The 17,021-nt window shown below is 36.4% G+C and overlaps 1 protein-coding gene and 1 long non-coding RNA gene across 4 annotated transcripts in view; one reads left to right on the top strand and one right to left on the bottom strand.

Annotated features, from left to right (window-relative positions):
- Nucleotides 1-17,021, top strand: part of LOC142832485 (vomeronasal type-2 receptor 116-like) — a 39,551-nt gene that overhangs the window by 21,056 nt on the left and 1,474 nt on the right. For all 3 annotated transcript variants that reach the window (XM_075942956.1, XM_075942939.1, XM_075942948.1), the window contains one exon: nucleotides 7,547-7,670. In XM_075942956.1, the coding sequence (XP_075799071.1) occupies nucleotides 7,547-7,670 (124 nt within the window). The remainder of the gene's footprint in view (nucleotides 1-7,546; nucleotides 7,671-17,021) is intronic.
- The window catches only part of LOC142832547 (uncharacterized), a 58,593-nt gene continuing 53,175 nt past the window's right edge, over nucleotides 11,604-17,021 (bottom strand). The window contains exon 3 of the long non-coding RNA XR_012907239.1: nucleotides 11,604-11,718. This is a non-coding gene — a long non-coding RNA (uncharacterized LOC142832547). The remainder of the gene's footprint in view (nucleotides 11,719-17,021) is intronic.

Genomic DNA, 17,021 nt, shown 5'->3' with positions numbered 1-17,021 from the left:
GGTGAGTCTGCTTCTTTTTTTTCTAAAGCTTTCAGGTGGGCTGTTAAGTCTCCAATGTGAGCTTTCTCTGTTTTCTTTAATTGGCCCTTAGTGCTATGAACTTTCTTCTTAGGACTGATTTCATAGTGTCCCTTATGTTTGAGTAGGTTGTTTCTTTATTTTCATTGAATTCCAGGAAGACTTTAATTTCTTTCTTTATTTTTTCCTTAAACCAGGTATGGTTCAGTAGTTGGCTGTTCAGTTTCCATGACTTTGTAGGCTTTCTGGGGGTAGCATTGTTGTTGAATTCTAACTTTAATCCATGGTGATCTGATAAGACACAGGTGGTTAGTAATATTTTTTTGTAACTGTGGATGTTTGCTTTGTTACCGACTATGTGGTCGATTTTCGAGAAGCTTCCATGAGCTGCAGAGAAGAAGGTATATTCTTTCCTATTTGGGTGGAATGTTCTATAGATGTCTGTTAAGTCCATTTGCTTCATTTCCTCCATTAATTCTCTTATTTCTCTGTTAGGTTTCTGTCTGATTGACCTGTCCATTGGTGAGAGAGGCGTGTTGAAGTCTCCTACTATTAGTGTGTGCGGTTTGATAGCTGCCTTGAATTTTAGCAATGTTTCTTTTATGTATGTGGGTGCTTTTATATTAGGGGCATAGATGTTCAGGATTGCGACTTCATCCTGATGAACTGTTCCTGTTATGAATATAAAATGCCCCTCTCCATCTCTTCTGATTGATTTAAGTTTGAAGTCAACTTTTCTCATTTTTCTTTTAAATAGGTTTGGGTGTTTTGTGTGTACAAATGTCTGTGCAAAACTGCTATATGTGGTACATATGAATGCAGCACAATGATTTGGATACCTGGGACATGGAGACAGCTTAATGGCAAACTAAAAACCAAATCAGGGCATTAGACATGAGCAGCAATTGTTATTTACAGCTCTATCATTTCTCCAGCACTGAAATATATCCTGTTAAGGAAATCACTCATTAGAGGAGCTTTACTTGATCCCATAAATTCTTTTATATTTTCACTCACACAAAGAAGTATGTGTCCAGTTCCCTTATCTATGTGGGAAGAACATATTGTTAGTAAAAGAAATGGCTCTTGAACATTTATAAATAATGACTTCCATTATGGGTCTAAGAATTGTTATAATTGTGAATTCTTACGTGACGGGTTTTAAGGTATCCAATTCAAGTTTCTCCAGTATAAAGTGACTTGAAATATCAAGGTGATAGGTTCAGAAAAGTCTTCAGGCTTAATCTAAAATTATGTCTCAGGTATTCAAGATAGTATAAATTCTACAAAAATATCCTTCCTTAAATAAGGAGGATATTTACTCCCTGAGTGTGTAGCTATTGAACTATATATCCATTAAGGGAGCAGAAATTATTTTTCAAGTGTGCTCTTACCAAGTCTCACTTGACCGTTACAAAATGTCCCCTGAGGCTAAACAGAAGATTACGAACATGAAAACCAGTGCTCTACTCCCAGAATTGAAAAACAAATGAACAAAAATTTAAAGACATCAAAGCAATACAACTCCAATGTTATAGTCATAGGCTAAAATAAGATTATTCTTAATGACATATTAAAAAGGGAATTCAAAGAATTATTATAGCAATATTTCCAAATACCAAAGAGGACACAAATCCTCCAGGAGAAGTCAATGAAATCATTAAAATTTGAATGTAATAAGGAGCCGAGTGAGCATGTGACAAATATTTTCTAAAAGGTACAAAATAATGAAAAAATTAAACTAAAATATGTAAAGAAAAGACCGAACAAATACAATTAAAATTATAGAGAGAAATCTCACAAAGGGAATATTTCAAGTTGAATAAAGGATGGTAAGTATTGAAGAAAAGAAAGAAGAGCTAGAAAACTGAAACTATGACAAAGATAAAAATAAGGACCGCTGAAAGATATATGAAACCAAGGGGATATGGTAAAATAATCAAATTTGCAAAAATCTCACTGAGGTATCAGCAGTATATCCAATAAAATGTAATAGTAATTTCCCAAAATGCATTGACATATGTGGCCATTTAGAGACAGGAGCCATTTGAATACTAAACATATAATATTAGAAGAGAACTTTCCCATTACATATTTTACTTAGAATTTGATTTATACTGATAAAGAAAGGAAATTGAAGACTTCAGGAAAGAAAAACATTTCATAGAAAGGTGCCTTAGAGATAAGGCATAGACCCTTTTTTTATTACTTTATTAAGACCAATCAAAATTTCTACTTCTTACCCTCCTCCCTCTTCCCTCCTGCTCCCCTCCCACACCCTCTCCCACACCCCCCTTTAGTCCTAAGAGAGGGCAAGGTACCCTGCCCTGTGGGAAGTCCAAGGCTTCCCACAGTCTAAGCCTATATCCAGGCTTAGGAAGGTATGCATCCAAATAGAATAGGCTCCCAAAAAGCCAGTACATGCAGTACAGACAAATCCCAGTGCCATTATCATTGGCCCCTCAGTCTGCCCCAATTGTCAGTCACATTCAAAGAGTCCAGTTTGACCCCATGCTCATTCAGTCCCAGTTCAATTGGAGTTGGTGAGCTCCCATTAGCTCAGGCACACTGTCTCAGTGGGTGAACCAACCCCTGGTGGTCCTGACTTCCTTGCTCTTATTCTTCCTCCTTCTGCTCTTCAACTGGATCTTGGGAGCTCAGTCCAGTGCTCCAATGCAGGTCTCTATCTCTATCTCCATCTATCACTGGGCAAAGGTCCTATAGATCAGTCTGACTATGGGACAAGGCCAGTTCAGGCACCCTCTCCTTTACTGCCCAGTATCCTAGCTGGAGTCATCCCTGTGGACTCCTAGGAACCCTCCAGAGCCAAGCCTCTTGCCAACTCCAAAATGGCTCCCTCAATTAAGATATCTTCTTCCCTGCTCCCATATCCCTCCTTCCTCCATTTCAGCCATCCCACTCCACCAAGATCTTTCCAATCCACCCCTTCTCCCCACCTCTACCCCTCTCCCCTTTTCTCTAACCCCCATGCTCCCAACTTTTGCCTGGCAACCTTGTCTGCTTCCAATTGGACTTCCTTAATGGACTATTAAAAGTGGAGGTTATCATTGATGAAATTTGACCAGTGAGAGACAATATTTCTAAACATGATTACTTGCTTATCAAAATTTTCATTTATAATCAAACAAGGATGTGACTGCTTTCATGATTATACATTTTTACTACATGTGTAAGTTATTCAAACCCAAAAGAGGATAGCACACATGTAAAATATTTTCACTAAATTTGAAGTTGGAAGATTCACTTTTCATTCAAATCTTTGAGGTAGAAAGACATGTCTTACATTGTATGATAATGATACTTCCCATTAATGTAGATAGATAGGTAGATTTATAGATAAATAGGATTTTCAAGAAGAATGGAGAAAATTTATATTATTTTCCAATTTCTTCCCATTTCTCTGGAGCCAGGGTCTCTATATGCAAGCCTAACTCACTTGTGTAACATGAAGGCCGGCTTGTTGGGGTTTTGTCCCGCCTGATACACCACAGCTGGCAAGCCCCAAAGAAAATCAAAGAGAGATCTCCATAAGTTATAAAACTGATTGGCCCATTAGCTCAGGCTTCTTGTTAACTCTTGTAGCTTATATTAACCCATTGTTCTTATCTACATCAGCCACATGGTTTGGTACCTTTCTCAGCCGGGTAGAGTACATCTTGCTTCTTCCGTGGTCTGGGCCAGACTGGGGAAGCACCTCCTTCTTCCCAGAATACTCCTGTTCTCATCACCATGCCTCTACTTCCTGTCTCGTTGACCTGCCTATACTTTCTGTCTGGCCAATCAGCATTTATTCAAAACATGATTGACAGAATACAAAAAATTCTCCTGCACCACACTTGGACTTGCTGTATAAGCCAGACTGGCTATAAAGAAGCAGGATATCTTTAGGAGAGAGGATTAGAGAGTCATAGAAGCAGAGAGAGAGACAGGGACAGATACATTCCATAAGTTCTGTTACTCTAGAGAACCATAACTAATACAGAGACAGATCAATGCTCAATGATGTCTATAAACTATAGGAATTCATAACCACACTGACAGTACTATAGAAGACACTTCAAGAACCCCTACACACTAAAAAGTAAGGTGAATAAATGTGGTCAAGAGAGACAAATAGAACACCATATGGAAAATCACTTGGTATAAAATTATTAAATATAAACCCAGAATTGGTGACATGTATCTTTAATCCCAGCACTCACGAGGCAGAGGCAGGAAGACCTCTGTTAGTTTAAGACCAGCCTGGTCTACAAGAACTATTTCCAGGACAGGCTCCAAAGCTACAGAGAAACCCTTTCTCAAAAACAAACAAACAAAAAGTATCAAACATAACAATCTCAAAAGTGAAAAATAATTAGCAAATAATTCTCAAAAACAAATGTTAACCTTCTCATTCTTCAATCATAGTAAACAAGAAAAAAGATTGGTTTAAAAAAATCATCATTAATTTTGGCCTCTTAAAACAAATGCCAATTGCAAACATATAGAGATATTTTCTATAAATATGATGGACAGGGATTTTGTGGAAATCGAACACAATATAAAAATGAGAGACTAAACATTTTGATAGGAATGGATTGAAAATTCTCAACTAAAGACTAAAAGATGTAGCTCAACAACACAACAGAAATATCTGTTGGAATGATAAACATAACTTCACTCAAGGGTTACAAAGATGGTTCAAAATATGCAAATAAGTTAAGTAAATGTGGCACAGAAATATACTGATGTATAAGACTGCATAATTATCCAAATATGTACAGAAAGTACTCTTGACAGCATTCAACATTCATTCAGAGTTAAAATTTATTTTTTTTCTTTTTTTTATTGAGAAAAGGAAAAAAAGTATCTGCTTCCTCCCAGCCTCCCATTTCCCTCCCCCTCCTCCCACCCCTCTCCCCCTCCCCCAAACTCCTCTCCCCCTCCCTCTCCAGTCCATAGAGCAGTCAGGTTTCCCTGCCCTGTGGAAAGACCAAGGTCCGCACCACTCCGTCCATGTCTAGGAAGGTGAACAACCAGACTGGCTAGGCTCCCACAAAGCCAGAACATGAAGTAGGGTCAAAGCCCCATGCCAATGTCCTTGGCTTCTCATCAGCCCTCATTGTTCGCCATGTTCAGAGAGTCCGGTTTTATCCCATGACAAAATAGAAGAAACACATCTTGATTTAATAATGTTTTTTTGTAGTTACTGATTTTTTTCCAGCCTGATCATATTAAAAAGTTTTTTTTTCATATGGCAATCATATTTAATAGATTGTGCTACATGAAGAGAAACAGAAAGAATTTCCAATAAAAGCATAAGTGAGGCACGTGTGTGTGGTTGGTGTAGAAAGTCCTTCTGTTTGTGTGCTGTTTTCATTGGTTGAATAAAAAAAACCTGCCTTGGTCTTTTGATAGGGCAGCACTTAGGTAGGCAGAGTAGACAGAACTGAATTCTGGGAGGAAGAAGGCAGAGTCAGATGGAGAGCCGCCATGGAGATGCCATGAATCTCCAGCCTGAGATGGATGTAGGTTAGAATCTTGCTGGTAAGCCACAGTCACATGGTGATACACAGATTTAATAGAAATGGGTTAATCAAGATGTGAGAGTTAGCCAATAAGAGGCTAGAGCTAATGGGCCAGTCAGAAATTTAATTAATATAATTTCTATGTAGTTATTTTGGGTGTAAGCTAGCAGGGTGGCCAGGACCAAAAGCAGGCCCTCTCACACAACATGGTGGGAAATATCTTTAAATAAAACTATTGGGAGACAGAAGTAGACAAAATCCTGTTTCTTTTGGACAGTCTGGCCTGCATAGCAAGTCTAAGTGATTTAAGGTTGCATAGAGAGACTCTGGCTCAAGAGAAATGAGCAGAAATTGAAAAAGGATATAAATTTTCTCTGTTCTTCTAGAAAAGAATCTTTAATATCTTACTAAGTACAAAAACAAAATGCTAAGCATTAAATACAACAAAAAAGGGAAGAAATGTACCATCTGTTAGCATAAACATTCAATTCCAGCATTCAGGAGGCATGGAAGGCAGATGTCTGTGTAATAAAAGACTCAAAATCTTTATTTAGGGATTTGAGATCTAGTAACACTATCTTTCGAGACCCTGTTTCAATAAAAGAATAAAAAGAGGAGATTTGTAGTTAATTATGTTGTGGAATATATATATATATATATATATATATATATATATATATATATATATATATATGAGCCCATGTATAATAGAATGAAGATGGATGCTAGAAGGAAGTCCCACACTAGCTCAGAATTGAGTATAATAAAGGATTATTTATTTAGGAGTAGACTCACAGATAAAACAGCCCTCTTCAGGAAAGAAGAACAGGAACCAAATCCAGCAGTGAGAAGAGAGAGCAAGCACATGTTTTGTATCAACATTTATAGTATAAAAGGCCACACCCAAGTTGGTTGGTAACTTAAAGGTTACTGGCTGGAGGAGTTCCTACTCCAGGAGACACTGATTTTTGACACAGAACTAAATACTGAAGAATGCAGAGTGAGCACCCAAAAATCAGAAGCAATCTAAAGCTGTATATAGATCACTATCCTGAGAATTTTGATTATAAAAAGTTTTTTATTTTAAACTCTAATAAATTCTTTAATTAACGTTAATAAACCTAACTTTTCTTCATGTTCCCCAAGTATTTGCAACCTTTCTAAAGCACATTGATGTCAGGAAACACCCCAACTTTCAGCTCAATACACATCAGTTCAACACTTTCTCACCACAATTGCACAATGCTCTTCCTACTTAGCTGTTTTTTTCTTAATATTCTGTTTGTCATGCTTTGCAGTGGTATTTTTGGAGTTTATGTGTTCTACCTGACATTTGAAGAGATAGTCCCCTTGTTGCAGATGTCCGTTCATCCTACTTTTTGTGCTATTACTGTGATCAAACACTGACCATAATCAAATTGAGGAGGGGGTTTGATTTGGCTCATGAGCTACAGTAAAGGGATGACATAACAGGAATCTAGAGATTGCTCCTAAATCATACACCCTGAAGGAACACTGCTTACTGTCTTTCTTTGCTTTAGTTCTCATACAGCCCTGCCTAGGGATAGCACTGACAACAATGAGTTGGCCAGTCCTACATCAATGACCCACTAATAAAAGGCTTAAATATTTTGACAGCAGGCTAGTTTAATAGAGAGAAATACTTTAGTTAATTTTCTTTCTAACTTTTGGATGTACTTTGTGTCAAGGTGATGAAAATTAAGTATAAAAATCAGTTTGCAAGCTATAAAATGTTTGCCTACAGAAAAAAAAAACCCATATTCTTCTTTCTAATTTTCTAGGATTGGGAAGCTATTCAACTTTACATCAGTTTATGTCTATACAATCATATGATTGGCATTATAAAATATATTAAGTTTAATCTGGTCACTCTTTTGGCGTATATTAAATAAGTTTATTGATATTACAGCATGACAAAATAATATAGTTATAGAAGGAGTAGGTAAAACTGATACCAACTTGTGTCTTATTTTCTTCAGATGCCACACTCTGTGTGCAGTGCTGATTGTGGTCCTGGATTCAGAAAAATCTGGCAGCAGGGAATGGCAGCCTGCTGTTTTGATTGCAGTCCCTGCCCACAAAGTGAAGTTTCTAATGAAACAAGTGAGTGCTTGCTGCTGAGATAAATCCTTCACATACATTATCCTCTGTGAAATACACAGGGTTGAGCAAATGAACTTAAAAAGTCACTGCAGAAATAAAATATATGACTATCCTCTGTTAGTTTTATAGAACTATAATCATTAACAATTTTAATTTAAGTAGCACATTATGTCATACACCTTTTACTTTAAGTAACACATCACAGCATACATCTTCAACTCATTGTAAATACATGGTAGGCTTCCTTTCCTCACCGAAACAGTTTTGGTAATCAAAGTACAGTATGAGCGAATTAAAGACCTTGTATACAAGGTCTTCCATGATCCCCACACTGCCAATTTACTCAGGAGATTTTATCCTTTTCTATTTTCTATGTAGATTAGATCCATGTATATCTCTTTTCGGGTCCTCTTTGTTGTCTAAGGTGTCATCATTGTCTTTGATCTTGGCCATTCTTACAGGTGCAAGATGGAATCTCAGAGTTGTTTTGATTTCCATTTCTCTGAGGCCTAAGGATGCTGAACATTTCTTTAAGGGTCTTTCAGCCATTTTAGATTTATCTGTTGAGAGTTCTCTGTTTAGGTCTGTACCCAATTTTTATTGCATTATGTTTTCTTTGATGACAAATTTCTTGAGTTCTTTAAATATTTTGGAAATTAGCCTTCTGTCCAATGTGGGATTGGTGAAGATCTTTTCCAATTCTGTAGGTTGTCATTTTGTCTTGTTGACCATGCCCTTTCCATTATAGAAGCTTCTCAGTTTTAGGAGGTCCCTAAACATTGTTTCTCTCAGTGTGTGTGTGCTACTGGTGTTATATTTAAAAAGTAGTCTCTTGTGCTAATGTGTGAAACTGTACTTCCCACATACTGCTCTTTGAGGTTCAGTGTGGTGGGTTTTATGTTGAGTTTGAGTTTTGGGCATGGTGATACATGTGGATATATTTTCATTCTTCTACATGTTTATATCCAGTTATGCCAACACCATTTGTTGAATATACACTCTTTTTTTTACATTTTTTTTGCTTCTTTGTCAAAAATCAAGTGTTCACGGATTGATATCTTGGTCTTTGATTCGGTTCCATTGGCCCTCCTGTAAGTTATTATGCCAATACCAGGCTGTTTTCATTACTGTAGCTCTGTAGGAGAGTTTGAAGTCAGGGACTGTGATGCCCCCAAAAGTTCCTTTATTGTAAGGGATTGTTTTTGCTATTCTGGGTTTTTTTGCTTCATAATATGAAGTTGCGTTCTTTCAAGGTCTGTGAAGAATTCTGCTGGGATTTTGAAAGGCATTGCACTGAATCTGTAGATTGCTTTTTGTAAGATTGTCATTTTTACTATGTTAATTCTACTTATCAAAGATCATGGGAAATCTTTTCATTTTCTGGTGTCTTCCTCAATTTCTTTCTTCAAAGATTTAAAGTTCTTGTCATTCAGATCTTCCACTTGTTTGGTTACAGTTACTCCAAGATATTTTATGTTATTTGTGGTTATTGTGAAGGGTTGTTTCTCTAATTTTTTTTTATCAGCCCATTTATCATCTGTGGAAAGACTGCCACTGATATGTCCATGTTAATCTTGTATCCTGCTAGATGACTGAAGGTGTTTCTGAGTTGTAGAATTTCCTTGATAGACTTTTTGTGATCACTTATGTAAACTATGATATTATCATTTAATAGTTAGCCTTTCACCGCTTCTTTTTCATTTGTATCACCTTTAATTCTTTCTGTTGTCTCAGTGTTCTTGCTAAAACCTTGAGTACTCTATGGAATAGATATGGAGAGAGTGTACAACCTTGTCTGTTTTCTGACGTGCGATTAATTTGAGTTTCTGCACATTTATGTTATTGTGTGTGTTTTTCCATTCTTTGGAATTTGTTGTTCTGAGATCATCTATGGTCTGTGTTTTTGTAGATGTAGGTAACTTCCTTGTGCTGGAGTTTTCTTTCTAGTACTTTATGTAGGGCTGGGATTATGGCTAGGTATTATCTAAATCTGATTCTGTCAGGGAATTTTTTGTTTTGTCCATCTATGGTGGTTGAAAGTTTTGCTGGGTATAGTAGTCTGGGCTGGCATCCATGGTCATAAGGTCTTAATATCGGCATAATGCCTGACTGAGACCATCTGGCCTTCATCGTTTCCAAAAGGAAATCAGGTGTCATTCTGATAAATCTACCTTTATATATTATTTGACCTTTTCTTTGATGTTCTTAATATTAAATATTATTTCTTTATTCTGGATGTGTAGTGTTTTGATTATTATATGGTGAGGGGACTTTTTATTCTAGTCTATTTGGTGTTCTATAAGCTTCTTTTTTCTTCATATGCATACCTTTCTTTAGGTTGGAAAAGTTTCCTTCTATGATTTTGTTGAATATACTCTTTGTGTTTTTAAGTTGGACTTCTCTTTCTTCTATTTTTATTATTCTTAGGTTTGGTCTTTTTGTCATGTCCCATATTTCCTGGATATTTTACGTTAAGCTTTTGTTAAATTAAATGTTTTCTTTGACCAATGAGTCTATTTCATCTATTGTATCTTCAGCACTTGAGATTTCTCTCTTCCATCTCTTGTATTCTGCTGTTCATGCTTGCATTTGTGATTCTTGATCATTCCACATATTTTCCATATCCAGAATTCTCTCGGTTTGTGTTTTCTTTATTGTCTCCATTTTAGTTTTCAAGTCTTGAATAATTTCTTTAATTTTTTTATTGTTATTTCTTGGTTTTATTAAGGATTTACAGATTTCTTCTAACTTTTGTATGTCTTTCCCTCCATTTTTAAAGAAAACTTTTTATTTCCTCTTTAATGGCCTCAAACATTCTCCTAAAGATATATATTGGGTCATTTTCTTCTGTTTCATCTATATTGGTGTGTTCAAGTCTTGGTGTGTTAGAGCCACTAGTTTTTGTTGGTGTCATATTGCTTTTTGTGGTGTTGTGTGTTCTTAACTTGCCTACCCATCTTTTCCTCTGATTGATGTAGTTCTGACTGTGTTTCTGGTGATCAATCTTCCAGGTGCCTGTAGATTCAAGGCCCAGATGGTTGATCCTTGTGATGTAGTAAGGGTGACAGTTGGAGTTACTCAGGAAGTTTCTCAGTGTTCCAGAGGTCAATTGGTTTTCCCCTGGTCACTCTGTATTCCTAATTGTCATTTGTTTTTGTTGTTGTTGTTGTTGTTGTTTTTTGTTTTTCGAGACAGGGTTTCTCTGTGGTTTTGGAGGCTATCCTGGAAGTAGCTCCTGTAGACCAGGCTGGTCTCAAACTCACAGAGATCTGCCTGCCTCTGCCTCCCGAGTGCTGGGATTAAAGGCATGCGCCACCACGTTGGTCCTGTGGAGGTCAGTTGCTTGGGCCTGCTCCCGCTGAGGTTGCTGGCTTGGACCTAGTCCAATTTTTCAAAGGAAAAAAATGGGATTTGAAAACTAAAGAAGGGTGGATTCGTATTGGCACATAATGTAGACAATATGGGGTTCTATAAAAAGTATTTTTACATACAGCACATGGTTAATAATGTCAAATAGTAGAAGATTAAGATGGTTTCCTATGAAAGCAACTAGCCACACTTATCCAAATGGTGTTTTCATTACACAGTTCATATTAGTCAAATGATTATTTGTTTAAAGTTAGTTATATAATACATAGTTGGCAACTAGATAAATTTTTCTCTCCTATTGCCTGTCATTCTATATAATGAAAGCCCTTTAAGTCATTTAGGGGTTGTAAGATGGTACAAAGGTTAAATTTCTTGCTACTAAAGATGAAAATAAACTTCTCCTTAGGATCCATAAGTAGAAAGGGCTTGTGTTCTGATTTCTATGCGTTCACACATACAACAAACTCTAAATTAATAAAAATAAGCTCTAATGAAATTGTGTTGCATATGAAAAAATATGAGAGTGAAGGATATTTACAACTATAAAACTACAATAGTGGGGCTGGAGAGATGGCTCAGAGGTTAAGAGCATTGCCTGCTCTTCCAAAGGTCCTGAGTTCAATTCCCAGCAACCACATGGTGGCTCACAACCATCTGTAACGGGGTCTGTTGCCCTCTTCTGGCCTGCAGACAAACAGACAGAATATTGTATACATAATAAATAAATATAAAAAAACTACAATAGTTATACAAAAAATATTTTTAACATTTGATCTTTATTAATCTTTTTCTTTTTAATTTACTATTTTTTTAAAAAAATTGTTTTTTCATTATGCATACCAATACATGATCCCACTCCCTCTCCTCCTACCATTTCCTCTACATACCTTCCCACCCCACTACCATCCAGTTCTCAGAAAAGGTAAGGCACAATGTTTACGGAAGGACCAAGGCTTCCCCAACTATATCTAGGCTGATCAAGGTATCATCTAACAAGAATAGGTAACCAATAAGCCAATAAGTGCAGTAGAAATAAATCCTGATACCACTGCAAGTGGCCCCTCCTTTTTCCCCAGCCATGCAACTGTCAACCACATTCAGAGGGACTAGTTCGTTTCTATGCTTGTTCCTTCTCAGTCCGGCTGTAGTAGGTGAGTTCTCATGAACTCAAACTGTTTCAGTGGGTGTACCCATCATTGTCATGGTCATGGCCTCTTTTCTCATATTCCCATACATCCTACTCTTCAACTGGACCTTGGGAGGTCAGTCCAGTGCTCTGATGTAGGTCTCTGCCTCTGTTTTCATCAGTTGCTAGATGAAGGTTCTATGGTGATATTTAATATATTCGTCAGTCTGACTACATGTCAAGTCAAGATTGGACCCTCTCTCCTATATTGCTTAGGGTCTTAGCTGGAGTCATCCTTGTGGATTCCTGGGAATTTCTCTAGAGTCAGGTTTCTCGATAACACTACAATGGCTTCCTCAATTAAGATATCTCTTTTCTTTCTCATTTCTCCGTCATTTTTTTCTCAATGATCCCATTCCCTCAAGTTCTCCTAACTCCCCCTCTTCTCCCTTCCTCTTCCCATTCCACCCTCCCTTCTCCCCCAACCCCCATACTCCCAATTTTGTCAAACAATCTTGTCTGTTTCCACTTTCCAGGTGGATCTATATATGTTTTTCTTAGGTTTCAATTTATTACTTAGCCCCTCAAGGCTGAATGTCCTTTGTTTATAGCTAATATCAAATTATGAGTTAGTACATACCATATTCATCTTTTTGGGTCTCGATTACCTCATTCAGGATAGTGTTTTCTAATTCAATCCATTTCCATGCAAAATTAAAGATGTCATTTTTTTATCTCTGAGTAGTACTCTAATATGTAAATGTGGCACATTTTCTTTATCCATTCTTCAGTTGAAGGGTATCTAGGTTGCTTCCAAGTTCTGACTATTACAAATAATGCTGCTATGAACATAGTAGAACAAATACTTTTGTTGTATGATTGAGCATCTTTTGGTTATATGCCCAAGAATAGTATGCTGGATCTTGAGGTAGTTTGATTCCCAGTTATCTAAGAACCTCCATACTAATTTCCAAAGCAGTTGTACAAGTTTACATTACCACCAGCAATGGAAGAGTGTTCCCCTTACTCTACATCATCTCCAGCATAAGCTATCATTAGTGATTTTGATCCTAGCCATTCTGACAGGTGTAAGATGGTATTTTAGAGTGATTTTGATTTGTATTTCCCTGATGGCTAAGGATGTTGAAAATTTCCTTAAGTATCTTTTGGCCATTTGAGATTCTTCTGTTAAGAATTCTTTCTTTAGTTCTGCACCCCATTTTAATTGGGTTATTTAGAATTTTGATTTATAATTTTTTGAGTTCTTTATATAGACAATCTTTTCCCATTCAGTAGGCTGCCTTTTTGTTTTGTTGACTATTCCTTTGCTTTACTGAAGCTTCTCAGTTTCAGGAGGTCCCATTTATTTATTGTTACCCTTAGTATCTGTGCTCCTGGGGTTATATATAGGAAGTGGTGTCTTGTGCCCATGCATTAAAGACTCTTCCCACTTTGTTTTCTATCAGGTTTAGTGTGGTCAGATTTATCCAGGTCTTTAATCCATTTGTACTTGAGTTTTATATATGGTGATAGATATGGATCTATTTTCTTTCTTCTACACGATGATATTCCAGCATTATTTGTTGAAGATACTTTTTTTTTCATTGTATAATTTTAGCTTCTCTGTCAAAATCAAGTGTTCATAGATATGTGGATTAATATCCGGGTCTTCAGGTCAATTCCACTGGTCAACCTCACTGTTTTTATGCCAGCACCAAGCTGTTTTTATTACTATATCTCTGTAATAGAGAAATGTCAGGGATGGTAATATCTCTGGAAGTTACTTTATAGTACAGGATTGTTTGGGCTATTCTGTGTTTTTTGTTTTTCCATATAAAGTTGATTATTGTTCTCTCAGGGTCTGTAAAGAATGATGTTGTGATTTTAATGGAGATTGCATTGAATTTGTAGATTGTTTTGGTGTAATTGTCATTTTTACTATGTTGATCCTACCTATCCAAGAGCATGGGAGATCTTTCCATTTTCTATTATCTTCTTTTCTTCAATTTCTTTCTTCAAAGACTTAAAGTTCTTGTCAAATAGGTCTCTCACTTCTTTGATTAGAGTTACCCCCAAGATATTTTTATGTTATTTGTGGCTATTGTGAAAGTTGATATTTCTCTGATTTTTCTCTTAGCTTTATTATCATTTGTATATAGGAGGGCTGCTGATTTTTTTTGAGCTGATCTTTTATCCTGCCACATCACTGAAGGTATTTATCAGCTGTAGGTGTTCTTTGCTAGAGATTTAGGGGTCCCTTATTTATACTATCATCTGCAAATAATGAAAGTTTGACTTCTTCCTTTTCAAATTAAATTCCGTTGATCTCCTTTTTTTGTCTTATTGCTATAGCCAAAACTTCAAGTACTATGTTGTAGATATATGGGAAGAGTGGACAGCCTTGTCTTGTTCCTGATTTTAGTGGAATTGCTTTGAGTTTCTCTCCATGTAATTTGATGTTAGCCATTGGCTTGCTATATATTGCTTTTATTACATTTAGATATGTTCCTTGTACCCCTGATCTCTTTAAGACCTTTTCATGAAGAGTGCTGGATTTTGTTCAATGCTTTTTCAGTACCTAATGAAATGATCATATGGCCTTTTTCTTTCAGTTTATTTATATGATGGATTACATTGATAGATTTTTGTATGTTGAACCAGACTTGCATCTCTGGGATAAAACTAACTTGATTATGGTAGATTTTTTTATGTGTTTTTGTATTTGATTTGTCAGGATCTTATTGAGTATTTTTGCATTCATGCTCATGCTTGAGACTGGTCTGTAATTCTCTTTCTTGATTGTGTTTTTATTTGGTTCTGGTATCAGGGTTATTGTAGCCTCAAAAAATAGTTTGGCAACGTTCTTTCTGTTTCTATAATGTGGAACACTTTGAGGAGTATAAGTATTAGCTCTTCTTAAAAGTTCTGGTAGACATCTGCACAAATCCATCTGCCCCTGGGTATTTATTTGGTTGGAAGATTTTTGATGACAGCTTCTCTTTCCTTGCAGTTTATAGGTCTATTTAAATTGCTCACCTGGCATTTCTTTACTTTTCATGTCAATCTCCTTCCTCCCCGCCTCCTGCTTCCCCCATGTTCTCTCAAATCCATTCTCATCCACTCTCCTGACAGAGTAAGGCCTTTCATAGGGAGTCAAAAGAGTTTGTCACATCACCATTGGTCTTACCTAAACCAAAATATTTTTATTAGTTCTTCAAATATGCTTATATATGTGAGATGACTGATTATTTGTACACAATTGTAGGTGCATATATGAGGCAGCCCTTGCCCATATAGTTAGAGTAACAAAAAATTGTGAGACATGTATGCTGTCAACTGACCTCAGTTTGTCTGCAAGAGCAGTACATCCTCTTGACATTTGGGGCCAATTTCTAGTCCATTAAGCAAATTGACTAATTACATTTGTCCATAAATGCATTGTTTAGATAAATAGGCTTAAAATCTAGAAGCACATCATCACTTTGTGCAATTATCTAATGATTCAGAAAACTTGCAATCATGTTTCTTATATGTCTAGTGGTGGAGCTTATAATGTATGAATAGGGCACTATTCCTCAAGTCATACATTCTGTACTATCATTCTTGCTTGAGTGTTTTTGTTTTATCAAGATCCTGGTGTTATATCAATATCTACTTAATACTCAAGAGCACTCACTGTGTCTGGATCTCACATACATGAAAATTAGGAAGGGGAAAGGGTGTTCCAAGAGATGATAGAATCAATTGGTAGGACATTTAATTCTAAGTATGTTCAGAGATCCTACCTTCAGGACAGGAATATTGCTTCTTATAATCAATAATCAGGGATAAAGCATCCATACTGCTAGATGAGGACACAATTGACAATTTGTTTGTTTGTTTATATTTTGCCTTTTAAGACATAAAAATTATATTTCTAAATTTTTTCTCTCATTCTCACCATCACTTCCCCAATCACTTTCATATTCAAGCTCTGTTGTTACTTTTTACATATACACATACATGTAAATATCCACATACCAGAGAAAACATACTTATTCTCAAGGCGCTCTAGCCAGCCTGAGCATGGCAAACACGGCTGAGCAAGCCTTGTTCTTCTAACCCTTTGCCTTGCTAAAAAACCATTAGATTTCAGTGATAGTTTGAACAGTGGTAGTAATTGACCCTGTTAAGCAGTGTGACATGCTTGGAGTAGGTATGGTCTTATTGGAGGAAGTATGTCATGGTGGAGCCAGATATTGAAGTCTCTTATAGTCTTAGGTTATACCCAGTGAAATAGTTTATTTCCTGTTGCCAATGGATCAAAGATATAGAATACTCAGCTCCTTCTCTAGCACCCTTTCTTCCTGTATACTACCATGTAACACCATGATGTTAATGGACTGAGAATCCAAACTATAAGACACCCAATTAAATATTTCCTTTATAATAGCTACTCTCTTCATGGTTTTTATTTACAGAAATAGAAACCATAATGAGGCTTCTATATTCCTAAAGCTATCCACCAACTTCTACTCCTTTATTTGGTCAGGTCCTCCTCCTTAGGTTGATTATAAATGTTCACTTATCAAAATATTGAAATTTAGCTGTCAAAAACTCCTTTCTGGCTATCCTAATTAACCCATTTTATCAAAATTAAATACTTCTTCCTAACATGGGGCTTCCTTTCTACATTTATAAACTGCTATTTTCCTATAGCCACATCTGTCTTGTCTCCTCTCTATCCAGAGATTTCTTTGTCTACCCTGACAAATGATCTCTTCTCCCTGTCTCTTGTTGTTTTAATCTTCTCCTCCTTTCTCTATTTCTTGTCTTTGTCCTTTATTCTGTGCCCATTGTCTACTCTGGTAAATATA

This window comes from Microtus pennsylvanicus, chromosome 1 (genome assembly GCF_037038515.1).
Source record: "Microtus pennsylvanicus isolate mMicPen1 chromosome 1, mMicPen1.hap1, whole genome shotgun sequence".
In the NCBI taxonomy this organism is placed as follows: Eukaryota; Metazoa; Chordata; class Mammalia; order Rodentia; family Cricetidae; genus Microtus; species Microtus pennsylvanicus.
This window is presented reverse-complemented; position numbering and strand designations above follow the sequence as displayed.